At 39.9% G+C, this 15792-nt stretch overlaps 1 protein-coding gene across 1 annotated transcript in view; it reads left to right on the top strand.

The window, feature by feature from the left end:
* The first annotated feature begins 1891 nt into the window (after positions 1-1891).
* The window catches only part of TTC6 (tetratricopeptide repeat domain 6), a 184353-nt gene continuing 170452 nt past the window's right edge, over positions 1892-15792 (top strand). Inside the window, exons 1-3 of the mRNA XM_077769243.1 lie at positions 1892-1936; positions 12443-13032; positions 13079-13310. Of these exons, the coding sequence (XP_077625369.1) occupies positions 12458-13032; positions 13079-13310 (807 nt within the window). The 5' untranslated portion in view covers positions 1892-1936; positions 12443-12457. The remainder of the gene's footprint in view (positions 1937-12442; positions 13033-13078; positions 13311-15792) is intronic.

The raw sequence follows: 15792 nt of genomic DNA, 5'->3' as shown, positions 1-15792 counted from the left end.
TTGCTCATCTCATTTATTAGTTGCCTGAGTATTTGGAAAGAGAGACATTGGTAGACATTGGTAGAAAGTAGAGAAATATAAAATAAACATTTGAGGGCCATTAAGCACCAGGCACTGAGCAAAGCACTTAATTGGTTCCTCTTTTGGTTCTTTTAAACAATGGTGAAACATAACACAGGAAAAGAAACAAAACAAAAACAGTGGTTTATCACAAAGAGAAAACTCTAGCAGCTGTCAACAAGGTTAAAATACAACACAGTGCTAGTACCCCAGGACTCCTTGAGAGTGTCCCCTAAACACCATCACCTTCCCCACTCCCAAGCTGACTACTATTTTGGCTCTTATTACTTTTTTTTTTTAAATTTCTTTGTAATACATCAGCTGAGCATGCATCCATGCTGTCTTGGTTTTTAAATGTTAAATGAGTGGAAGTGCATACTCCTTATGTTTGGCATCTTAGCTCATAGAGATTGATCGATGTTGTTTCCCACACATAGATGGTTGTTCATGCCCTTCATGTTTAGTACTGCATTGTATGAATATAGCACAATGAATTTATGCACTCTTTTTATTTTTTTAAAGTTTTTTAAAAATTTATTTTTGAGAGAGAGATAGAGACAGCATGAGCAGGGAGGGTCAGAGAGAGAGGGAGTCACAGAATCTGAACATAGCCTCCAGGCTCTGTGCTAGATGTCAGCACAGAGCCCTAAGCGGGGCTCGAACTCAGGAACCTTGAGATCATGACCTGAGCCGAAGTTGGATGCTTAACCGCCTGAACCACCCAGGCAACCCTGCACTCTACTTTTTAAAAGATTTTTTAAAATTCATTTATTTTGAGAGAGTGAGAGAACAAACGCAGGGGAGAGGAGGGGGAGGGAGGGAGGGAGGGAAGGAAGGGGAGAGAGAGAGAGAGAGAGAGAGAATCCCAAACAGGCTCCAAACCATCAGCACAGGGAATCCCAAGCAGGCTCCAAATCATCAGCACAGGGCACAATCTCACCAACCATGAAATCATGACCTAAGCAGAAATCAAGTCAGAGGCTTAACTGGCTGAACCATCCAGGTGCCCCATTATGCGCCTACTTTTTATGGACATTTGGATCCTTACCAGTTTTAAGCTTATGAATGAAACTACTATGAATATTGGTGTACATGTTTCCTGGTGCCTGTTCACAAGCATTTCTATTGGGAGTGGAATGGCTGGGCCATCGAGTAGGTATATATTCAACTTTAATAGATAATACCAATTATTGCTTCTTACAACCTTTCTCATCTTGGACATCAGGCACTCTGAATATGCTGAATCCAGGATTTTAGTAGGAACTCTCCAGAATTCTGAATCTCATGCCTTTGATTTCAAGATTCTTTTTATGAGTTGTGCTCTAGATGGAGAGCATGGAAAATACCCCTGAAATGCACTCTTAATTGGCATGTAGTGCACACATACAGATTAAAAGCCTACCAAAAAAATGTTTTAAGTTTCCCAGTTCAGCATTATTCGTTTAAATATATAAAGAACATGAGTGACAAGTAAGCAGTTAGTTCAATTGGGCAAAACTGGCGATCTGGGAAACTCCAGTCCAGGAGGCTCTTTGGGACCAGCAAGCTCACGGACCGGAAAGCAGAGGTCGCTCAGCGTGGGGTTTGGGCTTCCAATCCAACGGCGCTCTTGCAGCTGCTTTTGCCGGGCAGAAAGCGCGGGCTGCGACCGGCAGCGCGGAGGGATCCACAAAGGCTCACCTGACTCCTGGGCGCCTGTACCGAGTAGGACGCGCGCCTTGTTACCGAGCAACGGGGCGCGTTCTTCCTTCCCGTGGGAGCCGTCAGAGCCCACCGGCCCCTCCGCCCCAGGAAGGCGGGCTGGGTTCACCGCCTGGCCGCAGCAGCGCCAAACTTCTCGCCACTTACGGGGGAGCAGGGGCGTCCCCGCCGGCGGGTGAGAGGCGCACTGGGCGCGGGTGACTCCGTCTGGGAGGCTGTGGGAAGGCGAGCCTGCGATGTTTGGGCGGAGCTACGTCTCCCCTTCCGCCTCTTTAATCCACACTAATTTCTGAGAATATCAGGGTAGAAAATAGGGCTGGGATTGAAGAAAGGATTGGGGCTGGAGTAGGAGCTGGGATGCCGTCGGGAAGAGTGAAAACCTGGTGGAAGGGAAAGATAGAGTGTGAGAACCTGGTGGAAGGGAAAGATAGAGTGTGAGGACCAGGCGNGCTGGGATGCCGTCGGGAAGAGTGAAAACCTGGTGGAAGGGAAAGATAGAGTGTGAGGACCAGGCTGTGGGGAAAGGAAAAGGAGTGAGGAAGGAAAAGACAAGGAGGAGTCCGAGGGACTGTGGGGAGGGAGAAAGGTCACAGTGGAGCGAATTTGATTTCCACCTGCCTGACCTTTCCTGTGTCCTTGACAGGGGCAGGTTGTTTTGGGCAAACCTTAAGCACCATTAGGTGGACTCCCCCACTGAGGTCAGTGCGTCTCATTTCGGAATAGTAAGCGGTTTCCTGCGTGTGACCTGAAAGCTCTTTGGTGGGCTGCCGGACCCTGTAGGCTTAATGTAAGGATTATCTAGCCTCAGAGGCCACACAGATCCACAGTGGAACTATTGCCGACTGTCACAGCAGGAGTTTAAAGGAGTTCAATAGTTCTTTTAATTATTCAACATTCAAATATAAAAGTTCAACAAATTGGGTTTTCCTATTTACAGCTTTATGAGAGTATAATTTAAATTCCACTAACCACACAGAAGTACAGATAACAGTATACTGTATTGCAGTGTAGTGTACAGGTGTACAGTTTGACAGATGTGTACACCTTTGAAAATTACTGCAATCAAGATGACTGAACCCTTCCCCCCCAAATTTTAACTTAAATTCCTTAGAACTGAATCTTTTCAGTTCTCCTTAGAACTGCTCCTTTTGATATCCAACCCCTGTTCTCAGCTGCTCCTACGTGACCCAACAAACTACTCATCTGCTATGTGACAACTCAGAATAGGTTGCATTTTCTAGAATTTATACTGTTTTGTGTCTGGTTTCCTTTATGCAGCATAATGATCTACCAGGACCTTTGCCTTGATTACCGTACTGTAGATTTATAATAAGTTTTGAAATTGAGTAGTGTAGGTCCTCCAGTTTTTTAAATCATTTAAACTATTTAAAGTTATTTGAATTTGTGCAATACATTTTAGAATCAGCTTGCTATTTCTATAAAAAAGAATGTCTACTGGAATTTTGATTCAGATTCCATGGATTCTATAAATCTATTTGGGGAGAATTGCCGTTTTAACAATGTTGAGTCATTTAGTTAACAAGCATGGTTTAGAATTTTATGTAGGCCTTTAATTTCTCTTAGCATTGTTTTGTAAAGTTCAGTGTAGAGATTTCAGACATCTTTTGTCAGGTTAATTCTCAAGTATTTTATGTCTTTTTGGGGCATTATTTTCCCATTGTCTTTTACTAGCATATTAAAATACAGTTGATTTTGATGTTAACTTGTACAATCTTGATAAGTCATTCATTAGCACTAGTAATCATTTTGTAGATTCCTTGGGATTTTTGACCTAAAAATCATGTCATCTGCAAATAGGAACAGGTTTACTTTTTCTTTTCCAATCTATTCCTTTAATTTCTTTTCCTCGCCATATTGCAATGGCTAAGACTTCCAGTATAATATTGAACAGATGTGGTCAGAGTTGAGGCACTTTTGCCTAGTTCTCAATGTCAGCAGGAAAGTAAAAATATAATGTGAAGCTGTAAGGTTTTGGTACAGTCTCTTAATCAGATTGAAGATGTTCCTTATGAAGCATATTTGCCCAGAGTTATGTCTTTATTATTATCATGCATGAGTATTGGATTCTGTCAAATGCTTTTCCACTACCTATTGAAATGATAATTTGTTTTCTTCTATTTTTTGTTAATACTGTGAACTATACTGATTGTCAAATGTTAAATCAGTTTCCAACCTCAGGACAAAGTCTGTATGATCAGAATATATTATACTTAAAAGATATATTTTTGGATATGACATGCTAATATTTTATTAAAGATTTTTGCATCTATATTCATGAGGGGTATGGGTGGCATAACTTCCCTTTTCATAAATGCTTTTGTGAGGTTTGCTATTATGGTGATGTAAATCTCAGAAAATAAGTTCCTTCCTCCTCTGTTTCCTGAAAATATTGGTGTAAATTTGGTGTTATTTCTTTCTTGAGTGTTTGAGAGAACCATCTGTGCTTGGAGGCTTATTTGTGGAAAGATTTTTGATAATGAATAAGTTTTATTTAATATACTATTGTTAAGATTTTCTGTTTCTTATGTTAATTTTGGTAAATTGAAATTTTCAGGTACTTGACCATTTTATCTAAGTTGCTAAATTTGTTGACATAAAGTTGTTTATCATATTTTCTTACTATCTTTAGGACCTGTACTGAAAAGCCCTTTTCTATTCTTGATATTGGTGATTTTGTTGTCTTTCATTTATTCTTAAACAGTTTAGGTAGGGCTTTTCTGAATTTTGTTAAAATTTGGTTAAAGAACCAGTTCTTGGTTTTGTTAATTTTCTCAATTATTTTTCTGATTTATATCCTTATACTTACATCCTTCTGTTTACTTTGGGTGTACTTTACTCCTCTTTTTCTAGACTCTAAATGAAGAACTTTAGGTTATTGATTTTAGACCTTTCTTCTTTTTGATTTAAACATTTAAGCTGTTCTTTTCCTTTTGATCTCTCCTTTAGCGGCACCCTACACATTTTGATGTTGTATTTTAATTATTATTTAGCCTAAAGTATTTTCTAAGATTTAGTAATTTTTTTGTATTCCATTTTACTGTCTATTGACTTTTTCATTACACTCTTTGCATTACTTTAAATAACTATTTTTTAGTTTTTAAAAAAACTACCTAAGAATTCCAGTATACATTCTTGACATTTAACAGTCTAGAGTTAATACTGAACTAGTTCTTATAACATGCAGAACCTGACCTACCCCATCCCTGTCTTTTTGGTTCTTGTCATATGTGTTCCATCTAGATACAAACACTCCACAAGACCATGTGATTTTCATACAATTGAAAAAAATAAGACTAAAAAAATGGCCTTTAAAACTTACCCAGATATTTGCCAGTTCTGATCTTCATTCAGTCCTAAAAATTCAGATTTTCCTCTTGTACAATTTCCCATCACTTTGAAGAAATTTCTTTAGCATTTCTTATAGTTCTAGTCTGCTGGTCAGTAATTCTTTTAGTTTTCTTTTATCTGATTATGTCTTAAATTTGCCTTCATTACAAAGCAAAGTTTACTTATTTTTGAGAAAGAGAGAGCTAGTGGGGGAGGGACAGAGAGGGAGAGAGGGAGAGAGGGAGAGAGAATCTGAAGCAGGCTTTGTGCTGACAGTAGAAAGCCTGATGCTGGGCTCGAACTCACAAACTGCGAAAATATGACCTGAGCCAAAGTCAAATGCCTGAGCCACCCATGTGCCCTAGTTTGCCCTCATTTTAAAAGAATATGCTTGCTAGATATATACTCCTGTGTTGACAGTTCTTTGCTTTTTTTTTTTTGGATATTATAAATCTTCTTTTCACTATCTTGGCAGAGAGAGAGAGAGAGAGAGAGAGGGAGGGAGAGAAAGAAAGCATGGGAGAGGGGCAGGAGAAGAGAGAGAGAATCTCAAGTAGGCTCTGTGCTCAATGAGGAACCTGACTTGGGGCTCAATCCTAGGATCCTGAGATCATAACCTGAGCGTATATCAAGAGATGGATGTTCAATTCACTGAGCCATCCAGGTGCCCAGTTTCAGTGGTTTTTGATGGGAGGTTTATGGTCATTTGAATTATTTCCCTAGGAACAATGTTTTTCTCTGTCGGCTCTCAGTATTTTATCTTTGTTTTTGATTTCCAGTAGCTTACATGTGATTTTCTTCGGCTTTATCCTGCTTGGAATGTCCTGAGTTTCATGACTCTGTAAATTTATGTATCTCTTCAAGTTTGAGATGTTTTCAGACATTATTTCTTCTTTTTAAAAAATTTTAAAAATCATATTTATTTTTTAGATGAAGAGAGAGAAAGAGCGAGAGAGAGAGAGAGAGAGAGCAAGAGCAAGTAGGGTAGGTGCAGGGAGAGAGGGAGACACAGAATCCAAGGCAGGCTCCAGGCTCTGAGCTGCGGGGCTCAAACTTACAAACTTTGAGATCATGACCTGAGATGAAGTTAGACTCAACCAATTAAGTCACCCAGGCGTTCCCAGACATCATTTCTTTAGGTATATTTTCCATCCCATTCTCTCCTCTCGTTTTGGAATACTACTTATCTGTATGTTAAAGCTGTGATACTGCTTTATAAGGCTGTAAGGCTGTTCCCTGTGCCACTTCTCCCAACTTTTTTTCTTTTTCTTTTAACTATTGGATAATTTCTGTTGCTTTATCTCCCAATTCACTGACCTCTCCATTCTGTTAGCCAAAGTTTTGTAGTTTTTGTAGTTTTGTAGCCAAAGTATTGTATTTTTCAGATATAAAATTTCTATTTATTTTTATTTCTATCCTAAGATTTTCTCTTTTTATTCATCTTTAGTATATCTCCTTTTACTTCCTTGAGCATAGTTACAATAGTTGCCTTAAAGTCCTTGTTTAATAATTTCAACTTTTATGTCATCTCTGGACTGGCATCTCTGCCCCTGAGAATGAGTCACATTTTCCTGGATCCTTTTATGCCGAGTAGTTTTTAAATCATATCCTGGACATTGTTAATGTTTTATTGTGTAGATTCTGGGTTCTGTTTTATGCCTCTGAAGAATGTTGATGTTTTTCATTTGGCAGGCAATTCACCAGATTGCACTCGCTGTAAGCCCTATCTTACTCTTTGTGATTGGAAGTTAAGTTCAGCTAAATCTCATGTCAGCTCTTTAAGCCTTTGTTGTGTTGCTTGGAGTTTGTCCCGCATATGCACGGTTCAGAGGTCAGTCTAGACTTGGGTGGGGTTTAGACACAGAATTGGGGGATTACCTTCTCTGGCTTTCTCTCCTTTGAGATTTTTTCCCTCTTTCCTTTCAGTGGTGGTTGTTGTCAGGGCTTTTTTCTCTGATTCTTCTGGCCAGAATGGTGAAGGGCTTCCTATCAAAGTTTTTCCCACCTGCACTATGCCATTTTACAATATGGATGGCATTTAGGGAAAGGCCACAATAAACTTGGAAACTTACCTCTAGGTCAGTGTTTCCACAAATTTCTACTCTGTTCCACAGCTCTCCTACTTTTCTTTACTTCTAAGAATCCTCAGGCATTTGTTTTTCATATTTTGCCCAGAGTTTATCAACTGTTCTTAGTAGGGGATTTTCTGTAGATGTAGATGTAAAACTCCAACAAATTGCTATTGAAATAGAGACCATGCATCATTTCATATGTCAATGATAATAAGACAACTCTTTTGTTTTCTTATTTTGGCTATTTAAGCAAATTTGGTGAAGGAAGTTCAGGAAGGAAAGACAGAACATGGGGAGAAGAAAAAGGCAGGGAGAATGTTTTGTTGTTCCATTGCCTGTTAGTATTTATGTTTGTGTGTATATATGTATATCACAAAGGCTATGGGCGTATTCGAGGTACTGATTATAACAGTAATAAAAGTCTTTTAGAGTCATTGAAATTTCTCTAGGCTTCTGAGTAGTTTAGGAAAAAAGCTTTTTGTGAGCTTTTCTCTATTTTTTTGTATCATTTTTAACCAGCACAATATAAGTATGAGTTACTATTATTGACATTATTAAGATTAAAGGCAGCAAAACAAATATTATAGAAAGTACAAAAAATACCATTATCTTATTCTCTTAGCAAATTTGTTAAAACAATTGTATATTTCCTATTAAGCTTTTTTCATAGTCAGTGCATAAACAGATCTCACTTCTACCACTGATACTTCAAAAGCAAATAATTGTTCTCAGAATATTTTTATTTTCCTTGCAACATGAAGATTTTACCAGATGTGATAGACTATCCTTGGACTTAGATGTTTCTTTTGGAACTCTTACATTGTGCATTGGAAGTTGATATTGATATGAAATTTAGGAAGCAAATTGAGATGATATTTGGCCATGGACTCAAGAGATCCTAAATCTTGTCCTTAATATGTCACCCCTCCCACTGGGGTACCCATGAACACATACAGAAGAGGTCAAGCCTACGTAATAAGCAGCTGGCGCTTGGCTCTATTTTCAATATAATAACATGATGAACTAGGTCTAACATATGAAGGATTCCTTTCCCTGTGTGAGGTGGTTCCATGTAGCTTAGAAGCAAGTTATCTGGTGGTCTACTCTGTTTATTTCTACCTTAGTTGAAGTCTAGAGCAGAGTATGGATCTTCTATTCTGATGGAAAGAACGGCCATACCTGCAAGAACTGGAGAGCAACCTGCCCCAGAGTCTAGAGAATTTGCTAGTTATCTCACTTTGGGCCTTTAGCCATTTTTGACTGGAGAGCTTTGATGTGTGTGATCATACCTTGTGGTTGAGGAAAAAAGGCTGGCTTTTGGTCTTTCTTACTCCCTCACTCCTCAGGCACTGGACTCCTGGGAGAGAAAAAAGAAAAAGGCTCAGAGCTCTAGTAATTGGGAAAGAAGCAGAGAGTAGAATTACTGCTCAGGTTGCAAAGATTTCAAACATGTTCTGTCCATTATTAAGTGTAAGGTAAACTTAACCTGGATTGTGAGCAGCAGGCTTGACACCTTATGTAGATTAATACTTTGTTTTTTGGGCACAGCTACATTATTTTTCCTTGAGACTCTCCAAACCAGAACTAGTCTCTTTCTTTCAATAAATTGCTTACCAAGAAAAAGAGAACATGTTATTTCCTCCATGAGATTGGATGTTTAAAAGTTATCTCACATATTTTGTAATGTTGAGGGTTGGGTGAGGGGAAGAAAGGCACCAAGCTTTGATGGACTGGCCCATTTAGAATTGAGATAACCACCTACCTTGAAAACACAATAGAGGTTACTGTCAAAGTTAGAAGTTCTTTATCCTATTGGTTTATTTTTACATGTGAAGAGCAATGTTCTTATGAAGAATTCAAGTAAATGTACTGAGAAATGTTAAACAATGAACACTTGATAAACTTCAATAGTAAACCAAGGGCCTGAGAGAAGTTGGGAAGGGAATACAAAACAGGAACTAAAAAACAAAAGGGAAGTGCATTAGGAGAGTCAAGTCAGATTCTCATCAGGTATTAATGTGCTTCTGTTCTGCAGTCTCTTCCAGTTACTGCCTTTCAGTCTTTTGTAGGAAGAAATGCAGATGGTGTCAGTGTGAGCATATTACCACCTGTGCAAACAATAATAGCCAAAACACTACAAGAAGGATTATGCAGCATTTTTTTAAAGAAGAGAAACTTCCTTAAGGGCTTTACAAATCATTTCTAATATTCACATACTATGGCACAGAAAAGAGACAACAGCATATTATTTTCACTTTAAAATTTTTTTAAAGTTTATTAATTTATTTTGAGAGAGAAAGAGAATCCCAAGCAGGCTCTGTGCTGACAGATCCACGGGGCGGATCTCACGAACTGTGAGATCACGACCTGAGTCAAAATCAAGAGTTGGACGCTTAATCAACCGAGCCACCTAGGTGCCCCTATTTTCATTTTTTAATGTGAAATCTGGTTATAGATAGAACTGAACTGTTCAAGGTCTAGGCATTGGTGGAGATGCGTAAAGAAAGAAAGCCTAGGGGCGCNGAAAGAAAGCCTATTGATTCCCAGGTGAGCCCTCTGCCATATAGCAGGGTCTTCTGTTTGAGAATCAATAGTGGATATTAGAGATTAAAAGCAATATGACTATAGTTAGAGGCTAAAAAAGATGTTTTGTTCATATTGCCAATACATGGCAAGAAATCTAATCATNGAGCCTGTTTCAGAGTCTGACTCCCTCTCTCTCTGACCCTCCCCTGCTCACACTGTCTCTCTCTCTCTCTCCTAGAAATAAATAAATTTAAAAAAAAAAAAGAAAGAAAGCCTATTGATTCCCAGGTGAGCCCTCTGCCATATAGCAGGGTCTTCTGTTTGAGAATCAATAGTGGATATTAGAGATTAAAAGCAATATGACTATAGTTAGAGGCTAAAAAAGATGTTTTGTTCATATTGCCAATACATGGTAAATGAAGAAATCTAATCACAAAGATAACCTGTTTGTGAATTAATGTAAGGCCACTCAAGAATGTGGATAAGATGACAAGCAAAGAAATGCAGGGGAACCTGGTGGCTCAGTCAGGTAAGAGGCCAACTTTGCTCAGGTCGTGATCTCATAGTTTGTGAGTTCAAGCCCCACATTGGGCTCTATGCTGACAGCTCAGAGCCTGGAGCCTACTGTGGATTCTGTGTCTTCCCCTCTATCTCTCACTCTCTCTTCCTGCCCCTCCCCAGGTTGTGCTTTCTCTCTCTGAAAAATAAATAAAAACATTTAAAAAAAAAAAGAAATGCAGAGTAATTATGTAAGAAAATATTTCCTACATTTAGTCTTCAATCCATCTTATTTGGGTACATGGCTTAAAATGAGGTATAAATCTCCCCCTAAATAATCAACCAATTGCCTCAGCACAGTTTATTGAATAACTCTTTTATTGCCAATTTAATGCTGTGTTTATACTATAACTCGTACTGTTTTTAATTCTTTTGCTCATTTTACATAATAATTCTAACAGTAGTATTTCAGTTTTAATTCTTATACCTATATAAGTTTTAATTATCTTGTTGGACAAGTGCTCCCTTATTTCTCTTTTTCAAAATTTTGCCTGTCTATCCTGTTTATTATTTCAAATGAACCCAGAATTACTTTTCAGAATTCAAAAATAACGATTTTTAGATTTTGATTATGATGGCATTAAACCAATCCAGTATTTTGGGAAGACCTGATATAATTACAATATTTGATTTTTCTCACCAAGGGACAGTAACTGTCTATTCAGTCAAATCTTCTATGTCCTTCAGGAATCATATTTGCAAATAATGATGATATTCCAGAGATGTTTCTGCTTTATTATTTTTTTTCCAAAGAGCTTGGCCTTAGGTTTCCTAAAAATAAACAAATTAGTTTTTTTAATTCATTATTTTCTGCTTTTATTTTCACTGTTTTACCCTTATTTCTTAAAACTCTCTTCTTCCTGGCTTCTGAGAAACTCTGTTCTCCCCATTTTCCTCTCTGTTGCTCCTGCTCATCCCACAGATGAGTGTGCCACAGGGTCTGTCATTGGGCCCTTGTCTATTTACATTTCTTGTTAGCCTGGCTTTTGTTAATGACCTCAGAGCTCTCAGGATCTGAAAATCCACTTACGGTCATAAATGAACTGGCCCTACTAATAGCAGTTTTTTTTTAAATTGTGGTATTAAATACACATAACATAAAATTTACCATCTTAACCATTTTGAAGTGTACAAGTTACTGAATAGCAGAAGCTTTATTATGTACTTGGCTATGACCAAGACTTCATCAAGATGATTCAAAGTTCTTATTTTATGAAGGATCTTTAATTGCTCCTTTTTATTCCTTCTCATTGGCTAGATCCTATCAGTTTTACCTTGTTATGTCTCTTCACTCTGCTAGCTACCAAGGCCAGGCCTTATACTCAAACTGTAGAGGCTTTTATTTGCATCTCTCCCTTTATTAGTTCTCTCCCTTAATACTGCCCAAGCAGCAGGTCCTATCAAGCTACTTTTGTGTTACAAGTTTTTGTATGGTTTTCAGTAGCCAACAGAAGTACAAACGTTTGGCATTCAAGGCCTCATGATCCTGCTACAGCCTACCTTGTGGCTGATCACCTCTCTGCCTTCATACAGTCCACTGTAGTTCAGGAGACATATTGAGGGAAGTGGGCCGGTTAAGGGATGGGGACACCCAGGACCAGTTAGTTGGAGAAGGAAGAGGAAACTGCTACCTTTCCCCAAAAGTAGGGATTTGGACCTTGCACTGCCAGAGTCTTCACCCCTACCCCCAACTGCAAATCTTGAATTTTATGTGACAGTCTCTCAGTTTAAAATTGTCAGTATAAATTAATAATTTTGAAAAACATGGAGCAATTGAAAAATATGTTTGTGGGCTAGATCCATGCCTCAGTTGATGACCTCTATTCTTTCTTAGCAGGGATTTTTTTTAGATGCCTGTCTCTCTTGCCTGGAATTGGAACATTATATTAGAGTCTAAAGAATTGTTAAAATAAATCCGATTGGGGTTTCAGAAATCCCACTGTAAAAAAGTTATCTGCTCTAAAGGTTTTTCATGGTTCTTGTGAAAAGACCAATAGTTGGATTTAAAATGATACAAACCACTACTACCCACTTGTGCCTCTGAAGCACAGCAAGTGCTCTGCCATGAGTGGCTTTTGAGCAGGACCTGCATATATTAACGTGATTTTTGTTTTGTGTGTGTGTGTGTGCGCGCGCGCGTGTGTATAATAACGATACAATATATTGTTATTTCACAGGACGCATTAGTCAATATGTCTGCAATTTCGAAGCATTTTGGACTGAAATACAAAGAAGAATCATACATCTTTAAAGAGCTTGAGAAGATTCGCCAGGAAACTAGAAAGGATTTTCTCCGATTCAAGCAGAAGTTGGCCTCCAAGCCGGCTGTGGATGAAGGCCCAGTGTTGGGCCTCCAGGCCCCCGGTCCTGAGCGTCCTGGGGAGAAAGGCAGCGTTTCCTGCGCCGGACCCCAAAAGCCATCAGGGTCCCCTCTTCGAGCTAAAGGCCCTACGACCCCTGCTGCGGCCCTCCGGCAGCAGGCGCCCCGAGGCGCAGCGCGGCCCGCCGGCCCGAGCGAGGCTGCCACTCCCGGGAAGACCCGGCCGTTTCGCCCCCAGGACTTCTACTTGCGGAGCTCTGCGTTCCTCCGGTACCGGCCCCAGAAGCCCCCGGTCATCGCCTCCAGGGCAGGCACGTCCAGACCCATAGTCCCGATGCCGCCGCCAGCGCCCAGGGAGAGGCCCGGGCCGCGCCTGGCCCCGAGGAGCCCGCGGACCACGGGCGCCAAGCCTGTCCCGCAACCGGCCCGGGAGGGCGACGCGAAACGGCAGAGCGCTCCGCTCGCAGAGGCCCTCCTGGCCAAATCGAGGAAGNGAGGGCTCCGTCAGCCTGCCGCGGGAAGGCGCGAGGCCAGCTTCCAGAGGCCAGCGGGAGAGCATCCTGGCGAGCCACTCGCGGGAGCCCCCGCAGCAGGTGCGAGTGATCCCGACGTGCATTGAGGAGGTCATCGCCTCACTGCAGTCTGAGGCCCAGCTGGCCTCCGACCGGACTATCAAAGAGCTCATCCAGAGCGTCCTCGGCCAGAACTACGACATTAAAATGGAAGTAGGTGAACCCGGAGGAGGGTAATATTTCTTCTGGGTAAATGCAGCTTCAGGAAACATTCATTACAGATTTAAGTGCGTATGGCGCGGTATAAATAAGCAAGACAAGCTAGACCAAACACTGGGGTGATAGTTAAGCGTCTTGAATTTCGAATTTGAATTTTTAAATATTTCGAGGGAGTGTACGGTTTTTTAGTGGGAGAAATTGAGAGGTTAGTTCAAAAATTAGTTCAAAGGACATTAGTTGTAGACCTGAGTAGTACATCACTGCTAACCTTTTCTTTCAAAGTCTTTGTGATTATTTAGTATTGAAATCGCAGATGTTTCATATGAAAAACTTAGGCTTTTTCTGTTACAGCTTAGCATTAGCAGTGAATTTTTATCCTAAGCACATCAATATATTACTACTAAGAAGTTGAATTAGTAAGAGTTGTGTGATTTTTTAAAAAGTAAAAACCACTCTCAAAATATTTAAAAAATTTTGCTAACTGGTTATAGAGATTATAAGTGATTCTTGTATGCCAAACAAAAGGAGACAGAGTTTGTGTGCATTTTGTCTTGACAACCTCATCAGGTGGATACCCATAAGAACCTCATTTTACATAGGAGGCTTCCTAGCTTTAAATGATGTTAAAGGACTCAGTTGTCCCAAACTAAGGAATGGCAGAGCTGGGATTCTACCCCAGGTGGTCACACTCCAGAGACTGGACTGAAACAATCAAACATTTGTTGATTGTGATATTTGTGACATGTCCCCAGAAGGGAGCAAAGCTAGATAGGGTCATAGGTTAAGATATTTTGTCCATTATATAGACTTTACTCTGTCAGGGAGATTCAAAGCAAAAATAATAAGGGAATCGGAGTCCCACAGAAAGACAGAGGCGGGTGGGCAGGAGGGAAGTGGGAGGGGAGGAAAAAAAGAAAAAAGAGACTGTGTTTTTTGGTTTTTGTTTTTGTTTTTGTTTTTGAGATGGCAATGTAAGAGGGAAGATTCTGTTACTGTTCTTGGCTGCAGCGCCAAACCTGTTGTTAGTACACAGAATACTGCTGCCACATTATGTCTTTAAAATAGTTTCGGTACCAAAATACACTCTTGGCTGTGATTTAAGGAATGTGATCATAAAGCCCATTAGGGAACAAAAAAATGTGAGGACAAGAGTCCTCAATGTCGTCTTTGACCTAAAGTTTGTCAGTAGAGTAGGACAAATGTTTTCAATTAAGACCCACACCGCCTTACAGTTACTCAACGAGATCAGTGTGGCTGCTTGGGGATTTCTAATTAGGTTTTGTGTGGGTCTCACAGAGAAAAGAATCAGGGATGTACACTGGGGAGCCTTCATAAAGGAGAAAAAAGGTCTCAGTGTCTGCCCCTGTAAGAAGTAACTCTGTGTCATTAATCAAGATACTTGACATGAAGAGGGCCCATATTAGAAACTAGCTCAGAGGTCCTGTACCAGTTGGGAGAAGTTACTTTCTGAGCAAGGGTCGTATGGTAGAGTACATTTTGAAGGGTTCAAATAGAATAAACATAAGAAGAAAGAGTATCAAATGACGAATGAATACTGGGACAGTGAGTGAGTCTATTCTTTCTGGTATTCCATTTGTCTTGTGTATCCTTTTTTGACCTGAATTGTTTAATGTAAGAGAGTGGCCTGGAGCATTAGAGTTCAGGAGCAAGGGGTGCTGACACTGTGTTACAGGGCTTAGCCAGTAGCCAGTGCCCCAGTCTTATCCCTGCTTTCCACTGTATTGATTTTTAGTGCTTTCATGATTTTTTAGCGCTTTAGTGATTTCATTCTTGCTTTTGAAGTTTTGCCTTTTTCCACCCAAACAATTCCAGAAGACAGAGCTTTGCATTGCATTCAGAAGTTTTATTAGGGTGAGAAATGGCTGTGGCTGCCTGGGTAGGTGATAGATGGTAATAAAAATGCAAGTTAAAAGTGATGTCTAAATTTTGATTTTAAAAATTCGTAAGAATAGAATAAGGACATTTGTTTTAAACATTTTTAATTTATGTAAACAACATACTTTCCAGGATAAGCAAGGAATATGGTTCTTCACTTTAGACGTCTTAGCTTAGAGTCACACAGCAATTCTCAGAGGGAAAGCCAGAGGAAAAGACAGTCTTGGCAGAGTGTACTGTCTCTGTTTAGAGCTTGGGCAAGGCCATTCCAGACCTAGCATTCAGAGTTTCACAATCACTTAGGCCAAAAGTTGCACAGAATACCTGAAGACTAATTTAGCTGCCAGATGTAGGTCAAACATTTAACCCAAGCTTTCTCATCCTTGGCACTAGTGACATTTTGGGGTAAATAATTCTTTGTTGTGGGTGGCTGTCCTATTAATTGTAGGTTGTTAAGAATTCTCCTGGCTTCTACCCACTGGATGCCAGTAGCATAATCCTCTTGCTTTATCTTCCTCATCCCCTGTCCAAGTCATGACAATCAAAATATCTATATATTGCCAAGTGAGACTCTGGAGAA

Source organism: Crocuta crocuta, unplaced genomic scaffold, assembly GCF_008692635.1.
Source record: "Crocuta crocuta isolate KB4526 unplaced genomic scaffold, BGI_CrCroc_1.0 scaffold65, whole genome shotgun sequence".
In the NCBI taxonomy this organism is placed as follows: Eukaryota; Metazoa; Chordata; class Mammalia; order Carnivora; family Hyaenidae; genus Crocuta; species Crocuta crocuta.
The sequence above is the reverse complement of the archived record's forward strand: the minus strand, read 5'-3'. Positions and strand labels throughout refer to the sequence as shown.